Source organism: Alligator mississippiensis, chromosome 5 (assembly GCF_030867095.1).
Source record: "Alligator mississippiensis isolate rAllMis1 chromosome 5, rAllMis1, whole genome shotgun sequence".
Lineage (NCBI taxonomy): Eukaryota > Metazoa > Chordata > Crocodylia > Alligatoridae > Alligator > Alligator mississippiensis.
Window position 1 is genome coordinate 65,758,908 of NC_081828.1, and position 17,491 is coordinate 65,776,398.

The 17,491-nt window shown below is 41.1% G+C and overlaps 1 protein-coding gene across 3 annotated transcripts in view; it reads right to left on the reverse strand.

Annotated features, from left to right (window-relative positions):
* Positions 1-16,381, reverse strand: part of ZBTB41 (zinc finger and BTB domain containing 41) — a 30,260-nt gene extending 13,879 nt beyond the window's left edge. The window contains exons 1-8 of one of the 3 annotated variants that reach the window (XM_019491197.2): positions 16,034-16,143; positions 13,439-13,574; positions 9,253-10,482; positions 6,192-6,399; positions 4,562-4,631; positions 3,812-3,959; positions 2,372-2,501; positions 516-611 (exon numbers count right to left, since the gene is read on the reverse strand). In XM_019491197.2, the coding sequence (XP_019346742.1) occupies positions 516-611; positions 2,372-2,501; positions 3,812-3,959; positions 4,562-4,631; positions 6,192-6,399; positions 9,253-10,366 (1,766 nt within the window). In that variant the 5' untranslated portion in view covers positions 10,367-10,482; positions 13,439-13,574; positions 16,034-16,143. Of the gene's footprint in view, positions 1-515; positions 612-2,371; positions 2,502-3,811; positions 3,960-4,561; positions 4,632-6,191; positions 6,400-9,252; positions 10,483-13,438; positions 13,575-16,033; positions 16,144-16,314 lie in introns of those variants that run through there. The other 2 variants (XM_006263603.4, XM_019491198.2) reach the window with 2 other exon arrangements.
* Between the last annotated feature and the right edge of the window lie 1,110 nt (positions 16,382-17,491).

The window sequence follows — 17,491 nt, forward strand, 5'->3', positions numbered from 1 at the left end:
AATACAGATCCATGCAGTTATTTTAGTTATTTTTTTAGAATATAAATTTCACTTGAAAATACAGACACAGAAGCTAGGTTCTTCTAGTTCCCAGGGCTTTTCCATGAACAGTACTTAGTCTAGAAGACTTCAAAGACATCAGTTCAATGTAAGTTGTACTGTATTTGAGGGAAGACGAATACTAATTTTTGTTTCTTGGGAGTTGACTGGAATGAAGACAATTATTTTTATTACATGAAAGGGTGTCATGTTATCTGAGTCCCAAATTTAGTTTATTAAAAGAGATGATTTCATGCAACACCACCAAAATGGTTTGACATTTATTTAATCTAAGCTGTGTTTAAAGTAATTATTCCTTTTGAGTTGGAAAAAAACAAAACAATGGTATCAGTATTATCAATATTATCCCTCATAAACTATAGGAACTTGAACATATGTTCATCTCGCATACATATGTAGAACACCATATGTAAAGAAGAGGTGACCTCTCTCTCCAAATAAAAATGTTTCATTACCTGTAGGAACTTCCATGACGAAAACTCTGCCCACAAATACTACAAAGATGAGGTTTTTCTCCACTGTGAATTCTCAGATGTTCTTTCAAAGTTGTTCTGCGTAAAGAAATAAATAAAAGGTTAATATTTAAGAACGGTATCAGTACCACTTAACAAGTGTTGATAGAACTGCATGTTTTCTATCCCTTTAACACCGACAAACCATGTTAGGTAAACATAGGTCAAAATTACAAAGAGCACAAAAAAAAATCCTCAGTAGGTTTTTTCCGAAAAGGGTACCTAATATGTTTTACTGAAAACAAAATAAATGCATATGCTTAATGAAAGATACAAATGTGCCCAGTGTATTTAATGTATGCCTTATTGTTATCGCTAGCTAGTATTTTAATGATGACTTAACCCCCTGCCCCTGCACAATACTGTTAATCTGAACAAAGAGCATGAAGTTATCAATTCAGTGTTGTGACAAGACCCTGTCTCAGGCAGTCTTGGCACCATCTGGTGGCTAATCTAGTCCTACTCCAGTCTGGTCCCCCAAGATAACACCACCCTCTCTGTTTTGTCTGCCATGCCTTGATGTTATCTATATGTTCATTTGGGAGACTGTTCAAGGAGTTTGTAAGTGGGCTAAGAATTAATCTATGCTTGGCTTAGCCCACTTATACCACTCGATATCCCATTCCTATGTGTGCTAAGGTGCCCTGCATTCACCATCTCCTCTACTGTGTCTCTCAGTGCATTGACCATAGCCCCACCTATGTCTTAGGAAAACTAATCATGGCCTCCAGCCTCCCCCATAGCCACACCCATGCCTCATGGGTATTACTCTAATTTCATTCAACGGATCCTTTAGCCTTGTCTGGGCATCAGTTCACACCCACCCACCTGGTCCCTGGTCCTGGCAGGGTTCTCTCTTTTTCAACCTACCAATACTCTGTCCTATAATACAAGCCTTCAGTTAATATAAGTAATATAGTTCAGTTAATATAAACAAAACAGTAACCAACTAGTTTCTACCTCAAATATAAACCCTGCCTTGGGTCTTAACTGCTGCAAAAACCTCTCTCCAGTCTGTTGGCTACATCCCAGCCTTCAAGGTATCTTCCTGGGTCTGCAGCTTTCTCTCTCTCAGTTTAAACTGGCAGGAGCTCCTTTCCTTCTAAAGATCAGGGAACCAAACTGCCTGCTCTGGAGCCAGAACTGGGCTTCTCCACTACTTGACTCCACCTGTTCCAATCACCTGTCTCTTGTCTTTGTAAACAGGCCCAGGGGTTTCTTCTCAATCAATTAACAAGCCTGCTTCTCTGCCAGCTTCTGCCTATCTAGTAATTCTGCAGGCTTCACTGAACTGCTTGGCTATAGTTCTATCTGTTGCTCACAGCAGGCAGCTTGCCCACATGTTTCCCCTGTAGCCTTAGGCTTCTGGCTTTATGCTTGTGTGGCTGCTGGCTAATCTGGAGATCTATCCCTTCAGGCTAAAGTCCAAATTTTAAAGGGACCCCCATGTCTCCTCTAGTTCTTCATCCCTCTAAGAGTAACAGAGCTGGGATCCCCTGTTACATGTGTATACAGCCCAAAATGCACTTAACTGGATTTGCTTATGTGACTAAATGACTGCTACCTTTCTCTCTGTTATCCTTAGTTTCTTCTCAAAGGAAAACAGAAAGAAACTTAATGCAAGCTGTAGTATTTCAATTACACCTCAATATAAACAAAAACTATTTTTTGTATGTTGACTTTATCAGAGATACTACTTTTGAAATAACCTCCTGAAGTTAACTATTTTAAAAACCTCAAAAGCTTTTCTTTTACATTAAAAAAATCAAAGGCTAAGTCAAGTGTCTGTAACCCCTTACCTTTCTCTTACTGACTTTCCACAGATAAAACATGTCCATTTTCTCTTTCCTCCATGAGTACATTCTATATGACGTTTCAGATTTCCTGTGTCATTAAACTCACGACCACAAATATCACATGGGAAAGGTCCTGGCAGAAAATACACAACACAGTACTAAGTTGTGAGTAATGCATATGAGCCGGTTTCTGGTTCACTGTAATCTGCAACAAAAAGATGGCCTAGCACATTATTGATATATTATAACAAATCTTTTTGGCAATTTCAAATATAAGATTTTTTTTTCTTTTGGCAATTTATCCTGTAATATTTTAGTTTGATTTTCAAACTAAAAATTTGGAAAAAAAAATTGAAAAAATTGAAAAAAAAAAATTGGGGGGGGGGGGGGGGGCTGGCTGGCAGCGGCAGCAGCACAAGGTGGTGAGTGGTGGCAGAGACACTGTGTGCAAGCTTTCCCCCGCCCCCTCCCGCATATGACCAACCAGCCAGAAATTCCGGTTAATAGAATTTCCGATTACTTAAATGCCAGATAACAGATTTTACTGTATTTGTAAAATACTAACACCCAACACAGATTAAGAGTGCAACTCTCTTGTTTATACTGTAACATATATGCATGACAGGGGGCACAATCAGGGATTTGTTCCTAAATTCACCGTTACTGAACCAGCAAGTTGAAAGTGGAGTGCCTGCAGATCCAGACAGAATGAGCAATAAGCTGCTTGTCAGCTCTGGCAGCCAGAAATTCAGGGGATTTGAATGAGCTCCTATGCTATCTGCGGCTGCAGCTGACAATCAGCTGATTTTTATGGTGGGAGCCAACATGCAGCTGATAGTCGGCCCCCGATCTGCACCAGTTGGAGTCACCAGTTCAGTGAGATGAAAACTAGTTGACTATCAATACTGGCTAGGAGACCCCGGGTCCTGTTTGTGACCACGGTTGTCAGGGCCAAGGCTACAATTAGCTGATTGTCAAAACCTGGAACCTGGCAAATTCGGGGGTGGAGGGGTGGGGTCCAAGGGCTGCACCTGTTGGGGAATTTAAACACTACCAGGAGACTCTTATCCCCCACAGCCTGACTCTCCAACTTCCTTAGGCACTAGAAGCCAGAGACTGGAGAACTTCTCCCTGCTGTTTAGGTATGAGCACCCAGGGAATTTTAAAAGCATGACTACAACCCAGCTACAGGTACATTCTTGGGTGTGCAGCTGGGTTTTCCAGCTGCACGCCTGCTTTTTAAAGGTCTCGGGCACACTGATTTCCCTTATATTGGGCTCATGGCACCTCCTCCACCTACCTCCAGGGTTTGGGTGAGGCACCAGGTCCAGAACCTGGTTCTGCCCACAGACCTATTTTACTAATTGGGTAAGGATGCACACCATAAGAGGAACACTTTTACTTCAAATCAATAGTTTAAAAATCAGAATGAGGTTTCTATACCAAGATGGAATTTCTCTTGATGCTTCAATCTTGCAAACCGGGATTTAAAGTGCTCTTCACAATAGGTACACTTGAAAGGTTTATCCTGAGAGTGAAGAATCATATGTTCTTCTAAATGGAGTCTTCGAGCAAAAGATTTCTTACAAATCTAAAATGACAGAAACATTTGTTCAAACATCTAATCAACTAGAAATAAATTGGGGGGGGGGGGTTTGTTTGTTGATCCTCCTCATTTGTGGTACACAAAAGGCCACCTGGTATCTGCTAACTGATTCAGTTGGCATGAACACGCAGCCAAACAAAGTATGAAGGAAAACTTTACTCATACTAACTCACAAGTTTCTTCTATCTTTTCAAAAGGCAGCAAATATATTTTATGGGATGTGCATGGAGAATCGAGATAAAGTTCTAATTTCTTAATACTAGCTTTATTTGTTTTCTACCACTCATAAAAATATGACAGAGGATTTAGTAAAAAATTAACATCTTTTGCCACCTATAAAATGAAATTTGGTCCTTTATACAGAACTACAAAGTCCTAAATATAGCAATTAATAAAATTCAGCTCGACTGACAGAAAAGCAAAACTTCATTATGGCCTACACAGCTTACTGAGATCTACAGCAAACATAAAAATATAGTGCACATTAAGCCATAAAACTAAGCAATTTCTATATAATATATTTTTGGAAAACTCTTAGTATAAATCTTTAAGATGTCTGATCTTTCTAAAATCAAAGTAATGCTTACATCGCATTTCCAGCCTTCGCTCTTCGTCTTTTTGATCGAAAGAAATTCTTGTATATTCTCTGGATGAAACCTAGGAGGAATGACAGTACAACTGAATAATCATTTATGATCTTACATCTCTGTTATTTACATTCATATAAATTAACATATTTAATAGTGCCAAAGTCCTGTTCCTGTAGTCACCTCCCAACATGCTCACCTCTCTATCAGACTTAACTGAAATGCATTTTTTTTAACCCAGCTACCATTTAAAGTAAAAACCAGATACCTATTTCTTGGGATGAAAAATTCTGAAGTTACATGCACTTAACTAACCACCTGGTCTATTATTTATTGACATAGGCATTAACATAATTACAAGAATATAAGTAATAGTTACTTATTAATATTAGGTATTACTTCTAACATACTGATATAAATTAAAAAAGAGAGACAAAGCTTCAGAACAGAAGGCAATTAAGAGAGATTCCCCTGATCAGTTCTAAGGATTCCAGTAAAACCTCTTTCCTTCCAAATAAGTACTGCCTACTATGTTAACATTTATGTCTAGATTCAAATTAACCCATAGTTTGCAATTCAGGTATCTTTTTTGGGTGTTCACCATTGTCTCTGACAGACATTACAATAATAGTACAAATGGAATCTGAGGAATGTTATGCCCCATCTTGAACATCATGCCTCCTGCCATGACACACATGCATGGCAGGAGGCATGATGTTTGGTATGGAGCAGAAAATTCCTCAGATCCTAAACATGCCACTGCCATGGCCAAACCAGGACTGGAGCTGCACCAGGCCCAATCCCAGGGGGCAACTGCATCCAGATTTGGGACTGTGCCTTGCCTAATCACAAGGATCAGGAGGGGGCAACCATGTTCCATGCTCAGGACTACCCCATGTCACTTCTAACGTTCTGTAAACCTAGAAGGAAAGACAATACAACCAAGTAATCATTTATGACCTAACTGCTGTATTATTTATATGATAGTATTACACAGTGCCAAATTCCTGTTCTCTAGTCACCTCCTAGCCTGCTCATTTCCATATCAGACTTAAGTGAAGCACATTTTTTAACTCAGCTTTCATTTAAACAAAATGTTTGTTTCTTGAGTTGCACTGGTAGGCTTCCAAATTGCTTTAAAATTGTAAATATTTCAATTAAAACATTGTGTTCAACTGATACCTATTGATAGATATAGATAGGTATCAGTTGAATGCAATGTTTTAATTGAAATATTTACAATTTTAAAGCAATTTGGAAGCCTACCAGTGCCTCAATCATTATAATAAAATAAATAAATAAATAAATACATACATACATATATCTATAGATATCTATATAGTGGTGTTTCATTTTAATTGCAGAAAACCTTGGATTTGGGGTTTTTAAGCAGAGAATTTTAGATTTTTTTAACAGAGGAAACCAGGATACTTGATGATCAATCTATCCTCACACAAGCTTTTGTGATAACTAACAGTAATTTCCTGTGTCCTCTGAAAATATCTGATTTTTAAAAACATTCCCAGAAACCAACCAAAATGGAACAGTTTTCTTTTTATTTTATACTACAGTTTTAGGGTTGGAAAATGCATTAAAGAGAAATATATAATATAATCCTGCTCATACTTGCCTCTTGACATGTTTTGCTAGGGTCTTCTTGCTTGCATGCAGTTTATTACAGTATGGACATTTGTGTTCCTTTTTATGAAATTCTGTATTACTGTTGTGTTTCTTTCTGTGAACTGTCAAGTTGGATTTTGTTGAGTAGTGCTGATGACAAATATCACACTCAAAGGGCTTTTCACCTGTGTGCACACGTGTGTGACTCTCATATTTGCCTACGAAATAAAACAGAGCATCTTCTGTTACAGACAGCTTAAAAGGCAGTCTGGCTAGTAAACAAGTTAAGTTGCATAATTCATCACCTTCAGTCAATTCTTTGTGTTATTGGAAACCTCACTCAACGGAGTATATCTTAAAGAAAGCTTGACAGGATAGAGTTCTTATTTAAGTGTCATATAAGTTTGAGTTTCCTGATAGTAATGCAAACTAAATTTATGAAAATCTAGGCATGTTCCACATATGAATTATATTTTTTCACTAATTTTTGTTGAGCTGTACTATGTTTATATCAACCACTCAAAGGCTCTCCAGTACATCCCCATCTTTAATGCTTTCAAGATGGCAATATTTTGTTTTCACTCCATCTCTGAATGTTGTTATGCTATCATGTATGTATATGCTCTTGAATTTGTCACTGTAAAGGTACTTTACCCATAGTAATGAGTTTGTTTCTTCCTTTAAAGAGACTAACTTACAAAGAATGCCTGCAAAGTTATGAAGAGTCCGACAACTTAAAAACAAAACTTAAACTTAAAAACAAAACTTATCATGGTATGGCTGAAGACTAACTAAATGACAGATACCCTAATAAATGAGCCATTATCAGAGTTCTCTAAGCACCGCTGTGATGTAAATAATAATACTTTCCCCACCCCAAATTTATTTACCACTTTCACTTAAGTAGGGTGAAGGTCTAATTTTAGATAATGCAACAGTCTGCCCATAGGACAACAATTAAAGGGTCATGATTTAGTGTGAAAGGGATTTTTATTATTAATATTATTTTACTTTTCCACAGACCTAGCAGAGTTTTAGAGTTTTATAAGAAATAAATTGTGGTTTTTGAAAACAGAAACTGGGACATTTTAAGAAAAAGCTATCACATATTTGCTTTCCTTTCTACGTTTTTAAACAGAACAAACCTGTGGCTCTAAGTTATGAGACTGCAAGAGAAAAGGGTTGCAGATCTGCTTGTATAACTGCTATCATTCAAACTATTTAATTTTAAAAAATGGTAAATCTTCACAAGCTTTTAGCCTCTATAGAACAGCCTTTAGGCATTAAAAACAGAAAGATGTCAAATTCAGAGAATTTTCTATAAAGGCTTATTTTAAACATTCCATTACAAAGATAGATAAATCTCACCTTTTTATGCTGAAAGTTAATATTATATAATCTGTGACCTTGGACAACTCATTTCACCTCTGTCAGTATCCCCATCTGTAAAATGTGGATAATAGTACTTACCAGGCTGTTGTTAGGATCAACTACTTAATGTTTGCAAAGTGCTTTAAAAATGAAAAGCACTATTAAAAGTTACCAAATTTAACTAACAAATATGATATTATTTGGTAAGCTGTATTCAAGTGTGCTACTATTAAAACAGTCCATTGCCTTAATGTTCTAATTCACAAATCATCATAAGAGGTATGCTTGATTTGCACCAACAGGTAAGGAAATGTACAAATTACTTCTCCCCAAGGTAATACTATAAGTTCTAGAGGTTTCAGTATGAAAAAAAATTACAATTCAACTCTTGTAGCAATATCAAAAAAGCCTGATCCTGTTTTGCTGTCTTTTCCTAACTTTCCAGAATTCAAAAATCATTGAAAAGCTTCAGCTCCTCCTATAGCCAGTCTAAATTGTGTTTATTACCCCAGCTGAAAGAGACAGAAAAGCCCAAAGCCAGATTCTCATCTTTGAGGCCAATGGGAATGTTTGTGGGAACAGCATAGGCAGAACTTGATCCTCATTTGGGCAGACCATGGGATATGGCTCTGTGAAGCTCTGGGTACAAACAGCATTGTTCACAAGGGTATGAAACACTCATCATATATAAACAAAAAACAATAAAATAAAAGATAAAATTAAAATATTTTTACAGAGCAAGTTAATCTCACAACTAGAATTCTAACCAAGTCATCTTGCAAATAAATGGTATAAAATTAAACTCGACAACAAAGTTTCAGTGGAAAATGATTCCCAAGTAAAAAAAGGTAATTATGCTAAGAGTTATCACCAGTATCTATGTAACACAACTTCTGCCTTTGTTCAGATCTAAAATGTTGTTAAGATTACTACAAGAACAGCTATATACTACTGCCTAGTTTCCAAGCAGAAATGAAATTAGGACTATTTTGCTATACGATGTACAAGAACGCATCAAAACATCTTATAAAATCAGTTACTGGATTTTTACAAACATGAAAACTCATTATGAAAGAAATACAGTTTTCTACAATCAATTTCTCATCATTTTCTCATTATGTTCTTCAATATATTAGCATTGCACTAACTAAATGCATCTTGTAAGTAATATGGATGAGATATGTTAACTGAAACTATATAACTGTATAAGTAAGCATTTTGATCTTCAAGAAGGCATGACTACAGAAGACAATACTTTTATTGTAAACAATAATTCCTCTGATGGCCTTTCATGTGATAATAGAAAAGTCAGCTACATCGATCTCCTACAGTTAGTGATGGTTACGAAGTCAAAGCCATATTTCAGATTTCCTACTATGTACCTTACATATTATTAAGAGCTTTTTTCACCTCCCTGTTTTCATGACTGTTCCTATGCTAACCACCAAGAGTAAGAAAGAGAAAAGTAGTTTAATTTGCAGTTTAATAAATAGAATTCACATTGATCTATGTCTTAATTGTAAAATAATGGTACAGCAACGGTAATTTCTGATTACACATGAAAATTAACATCTCATACTAAGCTGCAGCCACAGCAACAATTCTCTGAAAATATGAAATTTGGAAACAGCTCTGTCTGTTTGGCATCTGAACAGCACCACCATGTGGTAAAGCAGAAGAAAAACTTTGATGAATCTTACCTGTTCGATCGAATGTTTTGTCGCACTTGGGACACTGAAGTAGTTTTTTACTACTGCTCTGAATCATTACTGGAGCTAACCCTTCAGGAATACTTCCTATAGAATCAACTGGCTCAGGACTCTCTTCAGCTCCATGTTCTTTTTCACTTTGCTCTTCAGTCTCAGAGTCTTCACCTGACATTTCTTCTTCCTGTGCTTCATCTACATTGTACTCACTTCCACTATCATCAAACTCATTTTTATCAGATGTTTCCTTGTCAGAACTGACTTTATCAAAATTGCTGTCAGATACATCACCACTTTCATTATCACTGTTATCAAATTTGGCTGGGCATTTACGATTTCTGGTAGATCTTCTGGTAGAAAAGTCTGCTCTCTCAACCATTTTTAACCCATGGTTTTTTTCCAACGAAAAGGATCGGTGCGCTTTAGCCAAGTGGTTTTCTAAGGACTTTTTATAACAGAAATTTCGACCACAAAAAGTGCACTGATGACTATTTGATAGCTTACTAGTCAGATCATTGAGAGTCTCAGCTGGTATTGGGGTTTCAGTTACTACTTCAGACTGTATGGGGGCAACATCCTCATTATTCAGCAGTTTGACTGCATCTATAATATCTAAAAATTTTGCTGCTTCCAAAACTAAAGGGATTTCATTTTTATATACAAAGAACTCAGAGGTGTACAGAAATTCTAGCAAGTGTTGAAAGACAGAATGTGTTACATGGTCCAGTGTGACAACATCTGTGCTGGGGTTTTTGCTCAAACAAGCATGAAAATAACTGCTGCCAACAGCAACAACAACTTTGTGCGCACTAAATTCTTTTCCTTCTACTATTATGAGCAAGTCACAGAAAGATGGATGCTTCTGTCTATCATCATTTAAATATTTAAGAAGATTTTTGTTATACTGCAGCGAGCTGAACAGCTTTCTTTGTTCTGGTGATGGAGGAACTTCTTGAGTGCATTCAAGCTGGTCTGTAGACGCCAATCCAGACTTAGTGATGATTTCTTGTTCACAGTCTACTACAAGGATCCGATCCGAAGCATCTCTCTCATGACCAAGATGTATTTTCTCATTTAGATTTGCAGTAATCCTTCTCCTTTTCTTCATTGCAATAGCACCAGCTTAAAATCAGGAACTTCATAAGTAGCTAAAAACTAATTCCAGTGAAGACCTGCTTCTGTCCTGGATCTTTTGTAATCGACATGTGACAGAATCTTCATCATCTGCAAAAGAACAGTAATAATTACAGCCAGGACCCAACAAACTTTAAAAATGGATTCTCCTTTAACGGGAAAAAATGTGGGAAACCAGTGGCTTTTCCCTTGCAGGCTGGCAGAGTTCATAGATTGTAAGGCTGGAAGGGACCTCAGAAGATCATCGGGTCCAGCCCCCCTGCACCAAACAGGGAAGACGGCGGGGTCACCTGACCCCAGTTAAGGTGACCGTCCAGTCTCCTCTTGAAGATTTCCAGGGTAGAGTGATTGCACTACCTCTGGAGGGAGCTTATTCCAGTCTGGACACTAGTTGTGAAGTAGTTTTTCCTAACGTTGAGACTGAAACAGTCTTCCAGGAGTTTGCGACCATTAATCCTAGTTTTCCCCAAGGGTGCCCTGGTGAACAGTTGTTCACCAAGCCCTTGATGTACGCCTCTGATGTAGCGGTAAGCTGCTACCAAGTCCCTTCTCAGCCTACTTTTTTTCAGGCTGAAGAGTCCTAGATCCCTCAGCCTTTCCTTGTATGGCCTGCCACACAAGTCTCTGATCATACAGGTAGCCCTTCTCTGACTCTCTCATGTCCTTGCTAAAGTGCAGTCCCAGAACTGGAAGCAGTACTCCAGTTCCAGCCTGCAAGGGGCTGATTGCCCCCCCACCGCACACATCCACCCCCTGCCCTACACATGGGGGGGCTGGGGATAGGGGGCAGTGGGTTGGGAGTGAAGGGCACTGGATCAGGACTGGCCATCATTATTTACAAGTGGGTCTTGGTAAAAAAAAGTTGAGAACCACTGGTACAGGGTCCCACTAAAACACATGGGGCGATGTGGAACAATGGCAACATACCCATTGTTAACCCTGAATGGAAACCTGATAACAACTGGAACCTAATGCAACAGAGGCAAAGAAAAGTCATTACACTGCACACCCAGACCCTGCAATGTCACAATCATGACAGCATCTAATTACAAAACTATCTTAATACTGGTCTAGACAGTCTGTTTTACCATTTCCACCGAAAAAATATTGATTGGGGTAATCCACATAAAAACTTGCCATGTTACACATAGCTATTTTAGTGTAGTGTATATGGCCACATTTCATACTGATTTATGTGTACGTGAACCTTCACATGAATGCCACAAAAGGCAGGCTTCTAATGTACAAAAAGAGAAATACATTGCATACAAAAAGGTAATACTGTCCTTAATGCAGCTGCCCATCTTAAAAAGTGCTTGCAAAAGTTCTTTTGCAAAAGTATACCTTTTGTTAATAATAATACTTGGTAGTTACCCTGCCTTTCACTTCAAGATTTCAAAGCAGTTTTTATAAAATATGTATGAGATTGTTATTATTTTAATGCTTTCAGATAGGAAAATATGCAGACAAAACACCTGAATATACTATGGTTAAGCCATGTATCCACTTGGGGGTGCAGTTTGTCAGCACATCAGAGAATATGTATACTTCTGTTAACTATCATTTCACTATTACACAAAGATCCAATTCTTAGTGACCATGTGCTACTGAATACTGGGCATGCTTTTCTGAAGACAACGTTTCTCTAGTGGAACTCTGTGCTTTTTTCCATAGGCTCCTGTATAGATGTGATTTGTAAATTGACTGTAGCTTTTTATGATTTATGGTAAGCACTACCTGTATGTTTTTTCAGGCACTGACAGAAGCAGGTTGAAGTGTTTGTTAATGGCTTATCTTCTAAAAAGCTATTATCTTATCTCTGTCATCCATTACATATTTTAAATCCTTCCATTTATAATAGTTAATTGTAACGGATTTCTTCAGTATAGTATATCTGGATTTATCTTTCTGTTGCTTTTGATTAATAATTCCTAGAATAAGATAAAATTAGATTTTTAAAATGGAGGGATACATTTAAAATATTATTTGAAATATATGTCACCTCTTCCCTTCCATTCTTATTTTTGCCCTTGAAGGGTAATAATAACATCACAAAGGAATAATAAAACAATCACTTATACTTGTCTAAAGAGCAAAACTGATTTCCTTTGTGGCAGCTACTGTATTAAAATGTGGTGTGCTCTTAAGAATAATTTCTATTACATATATAGTTAAACTGTATACAAACTGCAATAATGAGTTTCTACTTTGGTTTTAGGTAAGAAAACCAGGTAAAAAAAAAAGTTTTTAGGTGAGAGAAGAGAAAGGGAAGGGTAAAAGTCAATTTAGTGAGTCCTACTCTGAAAAAAGTCATGCAAGAACGGTACTATGGATTCTGTTTATGAGGTCTCACTGCTTCCACACCAAATCTCTGTTTAAAAGAATAAGATTGAGCAGGCTTAAGGTCTTATCCCAAGAACAAGCTGCCAGTGGGGACACAGAGGGAATGAAGAGATAAAAACCCCTTTGCGGAAGCAGCCTGGGATATGTGGGGTTGTCAAGAGGGCTTCTGTAGTTGGATCTATGGAGCTTGCAGGCTACAACTATGAGACCTTCACAGACAAATTTCTGAAACGTTCCCTTCTGCAGGAAACATCAGGTAGAAATTCAGAATGGAATATTCCAAAGTGTTTTTATGTTGTTGCAGATTTTACCTAAGATGGTATATGTAGTCCTTTCCTCTTGTTACCAAGTAGCACAATTCTATTTTACACATAACATGTGTAAGTGTCACTTACACAGTTTCAGCTGTCTAGAAACCAGTGTCTTAGCACTGAACAACATTTTACTTCATCTTGCATAATGGCTTGAATCAATTTTACATGCTTAAGCCATTCATAGCTGCAGTTTTCTCCTACGCAACTATGTTCATCTCTACTATGCACGTTCAAAAGCAGCACAGTGCTTCCCCAAAAGTATCCAAGTCCATTTGTACTATACTGTGATAAAGACATAGAGTGCTGCAGAACTCCCTGAAATTATAGGCAACCTCAGCTTGCAACAATTTGACACTAAACTGAAGTTGTGGTGGTATCCACTTTCTAACCAGCAGCTGAAGAATCTGCCGAGGACTTGGGAGACACAGTTGCACTTCATCTTCTGGGACACCAGATGACTGTCTCAGCAATCAAACCTCTTCTGAAATCACACATCTGTGACGCATCTAATCATACATGCTGTTTCTGCAGAAGGGAGAAGTAGATTAACCCTAAGGATTAATTGGGGACTAATCCTAAGGATTAGTGATTTTTTTTTCAAATCACTCTGCACTTTGCAAACTAGTCTCCAGTCAGGTACACTGATGTAGATCCATTGGAGCAGATGTCACTAAACGTCTACCCCATGTTACTAAAATATGATTCAAAATAGGATCATGACTAGGAATCTCCATAAATCCCAGAGCTAAATGCCCCAACAGCAGCTTCTTTCATTTTTTTCATTTTGCCACCTCCCCCCCTCCCCCCAGCCCTGATTGGTGGAAGGGCCCTGCTGGCAAGGTCATTTGCTGCTGATTGCTGGGAAAGCAAAAACTGCAATTTTAAAAACGCTGTGGTTTTTGCCTCCCCACTGTTGATTTGCAGAGGTGCCCCCCCTCCACCATCTTGCTGCTAACCATCAGGGAGGCAAAAACCATAGCATATTTAAAACTTCAGTTTTCAATTCCCCTGCGATCAGCGACAAACAACCTGGCCGGCAGGGTCCCTCCACCAATCAGAGCTGAGGGGAGGGAAAGCAAGTTGTGAAATTAAGCAAATTAAAGGAGCTGATATGGCGAGCGCTTCCTCCAAAATTTGCAGAGATCCCTAGTCATGACTTACACTGAATGCACATACGCATCAGTCTGTAGAAAGCACTTCGAATTAAAACGTCATGGGGTAAAATGCATAAACAAACTTTGAAGCTGAAGCAGCTCTCCCCCCAGGATCAGAGTTAAGCATCCTCTTGCTTGCTCTCCTTTTGGCCTCATGACTCTCTCTCAATTAAAGCTGAGTTGCTGGACAGCCAAGAGGACATGGGGGTAGAAGGTGCTTGCAGGTGTGTCCCCCAAACCTTGGCCAGTTAGGGCACTCTGCTAGGATATAAGAGGGGTGGCTTCAAACTACTGAGAGGCTGAGGATGGCCTAGAACACAGGTCTTCTATGCCCTATTCTAACCACTACACTAGAGTACTTGAGAAAGGGGGCCATTGTATTGCTGCCCAGATATCTCTTTATCTTCTTAGGTTAAAGGTCCTGGTAAGATGCATATACTTTAAGCAGTTGGGGGAAGCAGACTTATGAGCAAAGAGAAGTATCTTAGTACAGTTAAAGCTGGAGGTATCTAAATGTTGGCCATTTAGATGAGTAGGAGGGCTGTATGGTTCTGCAATGTGAAATACACCTCCAGGGAAACACAGATTATGTACTAGCTCCCCACGGATAGTCTACAACAGTAGTGTTCAACCTTTTGGCCCTGTGGGCCAGGTAAGTGGGATGGGGCTGGTTCACAAGCCAGATGGAGCCCTGCATGTCAGGAATAGGCCCTGGGGCCCAGCACAGCTCCCTCCTACCCCTGCATGTTGGGAATGGGCCCTAGGGGCCTGGCACTGCCCACTCCTGCCACAGTGCACTGGGACTGGGTCCTGGGGATCTGGCACCACTCCATCCCAGCCACCTGTGTCCCAGGATTGGGCACTAGATCCAACACTGCCTGGTCTGAGAGTCCCCACAGGTCTGGAAATGTAACTGTGGGAAAAATGCCACTGCTCTCTTGACAACACATTTTTGGAGCTATGTGGAGCTCTGTGGGACAGATGGCATGGTGCTGCAGACCAGATTTGACCTATGGGACCATGGGTTGAGCACCACTGGTGTAGCAGAACTGGAGGCCAGATCTTTCATGCGCCTAATTACATACCTGCTTTCGTAAAGTAAGTTACATTTCTGACTTAGTCTATCAGGTGCAACTATACCCTGCCTTCTGCTTAAGTATGCGTATACAGGGAACCATCAATCCTCTGGATCGTGATATGCATAAAGAGGTCTACGACCATCACGCCAAGACCTTCAATGCACACATCTAGGCAAGAGTATCGAGAAGTTGAAGCTGGCCAAAGGCCTACCACCCCCACTTTAGACCAGCAAGACACAATCCAAAGGCCAGACCAAGTCCAGATGTTCAGAGCCACAATGGCTGTGGTTTCTGCCACAGAGCAACAGATAAGAACTGCTGCCGACTGCCTAACGCCTCAGTGAGGGCATGTCCAAGGGACATCCCAATTTCACAAAGCAGTGGAGATGAGGGGTTTTGGGGTGCCCTCTACTCTTACAGTGGAGGTTGCAACACTGCAGTATTTTGGAGAAGTTACCCCGACCCAAGCAGCCCCCAAGCCTGCAGTTTCTGGTGCAACCCAGGACGAGCTACAGAAATATAGAAACACTTACACAGGTTACAAAGGCCCTTCTCTCAGGAGGGCATTTCTGAGCCAGGCCCCTTCCCCAGCACACAGAAGGCTTTGCAAAGGGATATGGAGAGAAGGGGGTGGGGCCCTTTCTCCCCGCCTAGGCATAAAGCAGAGGCCTGTTTCCACACTCCCGCCGGCCCGGGCCGCCGCTCCCCCACAGCCGGGGACCCCACCCTTACCCCGGCCCCTCACGCTCACCTGGAAGCACCGCGGCCCGGCCCGGCCCCTCACCCTGGGCACCGAGCGCGGTGGCTCCGTCCGTGCGAGCTCCGAGCGCGCGGGCCCGGCACCTCCCACGTACCCGGGAAGAGGGGGGGAGGCGGCAGCGGCGCCAGGCCCCGGGGAGCCGCCCGTCCCCTCCCCCTTCGCCAAGCGTCCCCTCGTACCCCTCCCCCGCACCGCGCTCGGGTCCGGCTCCGTGGGTTCCGCCACCCCCGTACCCTCCGCCGAAGCGCACTTTGGTACGACCCACCCCTCACCATTGGTACAGTCCACTCGCGTCCCAGCAGCACTCGCAGGAGCCGCCTCCCCGCTCCCGCCGCTATCAGTGCGCGCGGGCCGCTCCCGGCTGCCCCGTGACGTCACGAGCGAGGAGCCCGACTAAGATCGCGCCTAGCCCGAGAGAGAGGCAAAGGGGGCGCATGTGCAGCTCTGCTCTGCCGAGCGGGGCGTGCTTTTGCTCCGCTGGGTTCAACTGTTTTAGCTACACAGAAAGGGCCCGTGGTTCAGTCACCTGCTGTCAGTCCAGCATAAACGGGAGGCAGGGAAGAGTGACTTCAACGCCCTCCTCCCCCCCGCGTGTGGGTCCTTGGTTCCTCTCAGTTTTAGTGCGTCCCGCGCGCAGCAGCCAGGGGAAAGCTCTCAAGTCACTTTGTGCTTACTCCACAGCCACGCGGCTGGCTTGTGCCGAGCAGGATGAGTGCAGGGCCTGGGAAGATGAGTTGGGGCACTGGTTCTCAACCTTTTGTACCATTTGTCAACATGGATGGCCGGTGCCGACCCAGTGCCCCTCACTCCAGGTCCCAGCCCCACCGTGTGAAGCATGGAGAACCCCAAGTAGCCCCTTGCAGGCTAGAACTCTGCCAGCTGGCCAGGGAAACGCCAGGGCTTCCCACATATTTCTGGGGAGAATCCATTTTTAAAGTTTGTTTGCGACTCTTTCATATATTCAGGTGACCCAATTTGGGGCTGTGACCCACGGGTGGCGTTAGAGAAACGGGTATGTGGCAAAGGCCGGTTCCGCTAGGGTCAGGACTGTGCTGCCGTAAGAATGTCACATTTCCAAGGATAAATCCAAGATGCCTTCCTGCAGCTTCCCTCTAAAATGAGGCAGTGCAGAGGATATTCAGGGATTATATTCACTTTCCTCTTTCCTATAGGCTATGCAGCACTGGGAAATTTGGTCTCTCATTGCTGGTATCAGAAAGGTCATCTTTCAATATGGAAAATGAAAGCCAGGCCTTTCCTTACAGAAATCATGATTTGGCTCTAAAGCTCACCCCCCCCTGCATTGCATATTAAGAGACCTGCAAATATGGCAGGTATGAATAGTGCAGTGAGACCCTGTTATAATACAACAAGAATTTCAATAACGAAGGGTAATGGAAAGCTGATGCCTTTGTCATTTTGTTTGATCAATTATAACTATACCTGGCT